Source organism: Ischnura elegans, chromosome 3 (genome assembly GCF_921293095.1).
Source record: "Ischnura elegans chromosome 3, ioIscEleg1.1, whole genome shotgun sequence".
Taxonomy (NCBI): Eukaryota; Metazoa; Arthropoda; class Insecta; order Odonata; family Coenagrionidae; genus Ischnura; species Ischnura elegans.
Genome location: NC_060248.1, coordinates 16112131 through 16118257, shown reverse-complemented (window position 1 = coordinate 16118257; position 6127 = coordinate 16112131). Strand labels below are relative to the sequence as shown.

General features: G+C 47.8%; 1 protein-coding gene across 1 annotated transcript; it reads left to right on the top strand.

Annotated features, from left to right (window-relative positions):
• The first annotated feature begins 1265 nt into the window (after positions 1–1265).
• Positions 1266–5864, top strand: LOC124154921. Its single transcript, XM_046528695.1, has one exon. The coding sequence runs from the start codon at positions 1266–1268 to the stop codon at positions 5862–5864; it is 4599 nt and encodes a 1532-aa protein (XP_046384651.1).
• The last annotated feature ends 263 nt before the right edge of the window (positions 5865–6127 follow it).

Below are 6127 nucleotides of genomic sequence, written 5' to 3'. Positions count from 1 at the left end.
ATGATAAAATTCTAGTATCTATATTCCTTTTTCAGATATACCTTTTTCACTCCAGCAAAAGAAAATGATTTAAAAAAGAAAGTGTGAAATTCGAATGCTTCTGACGCAGAAAATACGTCAATGTAACTTGTAAACGTCTTAAATTTACGAATGGGCTTTCGTCATATAACCGTGCAATAACTATCTTTCGTAATTGAATTCCGTTATCCCACACCAAATTTCAGTTGTGCTTTGCTCATGATATTTATTCTAAAATAAAATACTATTGAAGCAATAATTAAAAAATGACATTCACTTGTTAAAATGACGTTACATCTGTTCTAAACTCATCCTTATCCACTAAGGCATTATTTTGTTGCTAATGATATCGCAATCTTCATTTTCAGGTGATACTCAGAATTCACTCAACAGTTTCTACCTCATCCGTAGTGTTAAAATCCCCTCCTACACAGTAAATATATACGCATTACCTTCAGATAATATTTGAGATTTCGTATTTTCCTCATTCCGCGATGGATACTCGGAGAAGGGATTTCTTTTGCGTGGCTTCGGGGTCTTTCCACCAGGGAAACAGCGAAGTTTTCGGATGGAGTGCAGGCACACAGTGCGTAGCGAACTCCACATGCGCCGCTGCGTGGGGCTTTCTGAGAGGCACATTCAATAAGGACATAATAAATTCAATTCTTCTTTGTGGAAATGGTATCTATAGGTCATTGAGAAATGATACAATCAGTGGATTAGAACGTTATCTTTTTCCGGAGGAATTACCCGGGGTATTGGAAGTAATGGGAACATTATGTAACCTTGAGGTTTCGGACGTGCACTACGGCATATATCCCGTTACTGTCCACGATGTAGAGGAAGGTGTGAGGTCACTATCGGGTGTCCTTGACGGCCTCTTATCTCAATCCGAGCATCACGTTGCTTTTATGTTCACCGGTGAACTTCGATCTGTATCATTTTGGCACCGATTCGACGACACATTTTTATTCGATTCTCATGGGGTGGACCAGGAGTATAATCCTTGTTCTGATGGTTTGGCCAGTTTGTTTAAATGCAATACGTACTCGGCACTGGCCGCGATGCTCATTTCCAATAACCCATTCAACGGGGAACAGAACCAGTACACTATAACTCGTCTATATTTCTCACGACCCTCAGAAAATTGTTCATTCACGCCATGTAGACAAGTAACGAACAGCATAACAGAAAATTCAGATAATAATACACGCAGCAGCATTGCTCAGGATCCAAAGCTAAATAGCATGAAACCGGTTGTTCTTCTTAAGCGTATAGAAAATACAGACACTATTCTTACGGAGATTGACAAACAAAAAGGACGTCCGAAGAAGCGCAAACGCGGAAGACCTAAAATACTAGATACTACGAGAGAAGATCAGTTAAGAGCAGCAAAGAAGAAACATGCCGATAACAACCCAGACGTGCACCAGCGGGCTGTTCTTCGCTACAGTCAACTGTATCCGAATGTTCATCGAGAGGCAGTAAAGAGGTACGCAGTTGAACACCCCGAGGTTCATAGGAAAGCCGTTCAACGTCTGCACGAGAATAATCCCGAGGCATCGCGGCAGAGAAGGGTGAGCAATAGGTTGCGTCATCCGGAATTAGAACATTTGAAAAGACACGTACCCATTGCTCTAGCCAGGAAGATAGTAGAACGCGGCCCTATAGCGTACTGGAAAGGAATCGCATTGGACGACGTCATACCGTTTACACTGAAGAGGACATCGCTTTGGGAGGATGACGTGTATCAATGTGCCCACTGCCACGCAAGGCTTTTCGAGGAGGAGAAGAATCGTAAGAAGTGGTGCTGTGGAGAGGGATCGTACAATGTGCAGCGGCTGCCTCCTCTAGACGCACCTTTTTATTCAAAGAGAGAATTCCGGGATAGGTCGCGAGCGTATAACGATCTGTTTGCCTTTTGCGCGCTAGAGGTTAGTGGAGGCTACAGGCACCCCAGTGGACTATCGTTTTTCAAAATAGAAGGAAGGATGTACCACCAACTGCACAGCCTGGAGGCTCCTGGGCAAAAGTTCACCACAAGAGCAGGACAAACTCAGTTCGTCAACCGTTGCCGGCTCTACATCGATGACGGCGAAGAGCGAAAGAATATTGCCATGGGAAGAACGCTGAAAACGGACGTCATCGAAGAAATTGATCACTTCATCCGGAATATCAACCCGTTCATCGAGGATTTCCGACGCTTGAGTGCGGAACCTTCAATCGACGCACACCTAACTTTCGAGGTGACCAGCAGATCCACACACGGCCCGACACTTGGAGATAGGCAAACGGGAATCGAGGTGCACGCCGCAATGAGTACAGAAGACACTGGATACGATCCACGAAAATTGACAGTATGGAAAAGGGGCGATCGAAGACCATCGTCAATCGACCTGTTAAGCCCACTTATGGAGCCTTTTCAGTATCCGCTGCTTTACCCACAGGGGAATTTGGGTTGGCACGTGGGTTTCTTGGACAATCGAGGAAACAAACTCTCCCAACTAAACTACTCAAGATGCCTGCTGCTTACCGATCCTCGATTTTCCCACTTGGGACGTTTATCGCAGGCATGGCAAGTGGAGATGTTCGCTCGGTATGAAGAGGAGCGGCTCCGTTTCATCCGCTTTTCCCAGACGCGATCTTCGTCTGGAAGAGGTATGCGGATCGCAACACTGGATGAAATTTTAGACGTAGGAGGGCAACAACGAGGACAGGTCGAACAGGATATCCACGGCGACGAGACGGTTCAAGGGGAAGGCGGCGTCTTGCCAGGGAAAGTTTACCTGCCGTGCACATTCACCGGAGGACCGCAGTATATGAAGGTCCACTACGAGAACGCCATGGGTCTGGTTTCGCGGTTGGGTTCCCCAACGTATTTCCTGACGTTTACCTACAGTGCTCATTGGGAAGAAAATAAGAAGGCGTGTCCCTACGGAAGTAAGCGCAGTGACCCTTCCACAGCGTGTAGGATATTTAGCATTAAGCTCGGGGAATTGATCAGAGACTTGCGTAGCGGAGCATTTTTCGGGCGCCCCTCCTACTTCGTATACGTCATTGAAATGCAAATGCGGGGCTTGCCGCACGCGCATATAGTTTTCAAGGTAGACGGGTTAGGTCCGGCCCAAGCGGAAGACATCGACGCCGTTATTCGCGCGGATATACCCTCGGAAGAGGAGGCCGGCGGACGACTTAGGAAGTTAGTGTTGCAGCATATGATTCACGGCCCGTGCGGTACAGACCACCGCACCGACTTTCCATGCTGGGATGCGGCAAAGGGTTGTTGCAGTAAATTCTTTCCAAAGCCGTCTTGCCAAACAACCCACGTAGACGATAGAGGGTTCGTTCAGTATAGGCGCGATTACTCGAATCGGGGTATTATTCATACGCGACGCGGGGAAATATCGGTACACGACGGTTGGGTGGTCCCCTACAACGCCGCGTTGATGTTGAAGTACGAGGCCCACATAAACTTAGAACTTGCATCCACTCGCCGCGTAGTTAAGTACTTGTTCAAGTATTTAATGAAGGGAGGGTCACTACAAAACGTCACCGTGACCCCGATTGGTTTGCAAGAGAATGAGGTGGAGCAGTATGCCACTAAGCGCATGGTAGGCGCCAGCGATGCGTGCTGGCGTTTGTTAGAGTTCCCTATTTCCAAATCAGAGCCCACCGTGGAATGCCTACCCGTTCACTTGGAAGGCAAGCAGAACGTCGTATACAGGCCTCGTGAACGCAGTTTAACAGAGATCGCATCGTCCGCTTCATCCAAATTAATAATTTACTTTAATCGTCCGCGCGACACTATTTTCGACGGCTTAACCTATCAGAGTTTTTACGAAAAATACATGGTTCATACCCGTCGTCCAAACGGTGATAACTTCTATGCGCTCCCCGACGGTGTTCATTACGTTACCGCTCGCCAGCGCGGTGTCAAAGTTTGTAGATTGTTTTGGATTGCCCCTAATCGAGGCGAGCAGTATTACCTTAGGATTCTCCTCATGACCACTCCATGCCGTGGCTTCGCCGATCTTTTGTCCCGTGGAGTAGGACAGTGTCGCACGTTTCAGGACGTTGCACGAAGTTTAGGCTTGATAGAGGATGAGGAAGAATACGCTGATGCACTACGAGAGGCATCGACGTTCATGGTAGCCCATGCACTGCGGTCATTCTTCGTTCTACTTTGTAACATAGGGGCTCCCGCGGCAATACTTTGGGAAACATTTAAGAATTCGCTCAGCGAGGATTATTTAGAGCGACATCCCGAAAATCCAGATGCTGCGTATTCGTTTTCTCTTCTCGCTATCGATAGGGGTCTCAGGCGACAGGGGTCTTGCCTTAAGGACCACGGGCTTCCGTTCGTAGAGGACTTCACGACGGAGTTGAGTAGAGAGCAGGTTCAGTACAGCAGAGATAAGCAAAAGTCAATTGTCGATGAGTGGGAGCCAAAGCTTTCCGAGGACCAGAAAATATTCTTTTTTCATATCAAAGCCCTTTTTCAGGATGACGACAGAAGGGATAGAATCTTATTCCTCGACGGGCCAGGTGGCTACGGAAAAACTACACTCATCCGTGTAATTCTAGGGTACGCCCGCGGTCATGGACATGTTGCCCTTGCAGTTGCTAGCTCAGGGATCGCAGCGTCCAACATGCAAGGAGGTACGACGGCTCATAGCATGTTCCGCCTTCCATTCGATTTAGGAGACGGAACGGGATACTGGAACGTTAGCAACGGTTCCCAGCGTGCCGACCTCATTCGAAATGCCAAGATCATCATCTTCGATGAGGCACCGATGGCGCATCATTATATCTTCGAAATTTTGGATAGGTCACTGAAGGATCTCATGAATAATAATTTACCCTTCGGTGGGAAAATATTTGTTTGTTCCGGCGATTTCAGGCAAATACCGCCCGTCGTTAAGAAAGCGCGCACCCCTGCCGATGTTTCGTGTGTTTCTCTGCGCTCTTCACCGATGTGGAGCTCCTTCAAAATTTTTTCGCTTACTACGCCGCAGCGAACGGGCGAATTTAAGGATTATTCGGACTTCCTCCTCCAAGTTGGCAACGGCGCAATCGACTCTATTTCTTTCGGCGAGGGACGGCTACAGGAGGTGCTCATACCGCTTCGAGGACTGAGAGTCGTGACATCTCTGCGGCAGCTTATTGAGGACACATTTCCACCATGCGTACTGAGCCAACCCGAGCTTTGCGCAAAACGAGCTATCCTCTCTACGATAAATTCAAATGTAAAGGAAATCAACGATTTAGTGCTGAAGTCCTCCGACGGATGCATCCATGAGCTTAGAAGCGCTGACAGTGTGTGTAAGGAAAACGACGAAGACGGACTCCACGTGGATATTCAACTTTTGCATCAGGCTACTGGAAATGGGATCCCAGATCACGTTCTGCGCCTCAAGATCGGTTCTGTGTGCCTGATTATGAGGAACTTAAATATTGGAGAGGGACTTGTGAATGGGACAAAAGTCATCGTAACCGCCATCAGCAATCGCCTGATTACAGTGAAAATTCCCGGGAAGACACACCCCATTGGCATACCCCGGATCACATTCCGTTTCCCATTCGCCGAAGGTTCACCGCTAATGATTCTAAGACGCCAGTTTCCTTTGGCCTTGGCATACTCAATGACGGTCCATAAGAGCCAGGGCCAGACGATAGACTACGTTGGCGTAGATCTCAGGACCGATTGTTTTACACACGGTCAGCTCTACGTCTTACTGAGCCGTGTAAGAAGACCGCAAGATATAGTCGTCCTTGTTCCCCAAAATAAAGTAATTGATGGGATGGCATATGCCAAGAATATCGTGTTCGAAGAGCTTCTCCTCTGAAGAATTCATCCACCGAATGCAGGTTTGTAGCCGTGGCAACACCATACGTGCCTTCCATCGTCATCGTTAGATATCATAGGGAGACCCAATAGGACGCTGTGAAACGGCTGGTCTCCGGGGGTGGGTAGAGTAGGAGGGAGAAGACACCACGGGTGTTTCCACCACAGAGAGAGAGTCGGAGACGCGAAGACCGACGAAGAAGTGAAGCCACCATTAAGAAGACCATCATTAGAAGCTCATCAAGAAGACTGCATTAAACAAGG

Bases quoted from the DNA above. Each gene is read 5' to 3' on its own strand.
- LOC124154921 (XM_046528695.1), top strand. From the start codon at position 1,266: ATGAAACCGGTTGTTCTTCTTAAGCGTATAGAAAATACAGACACTATT.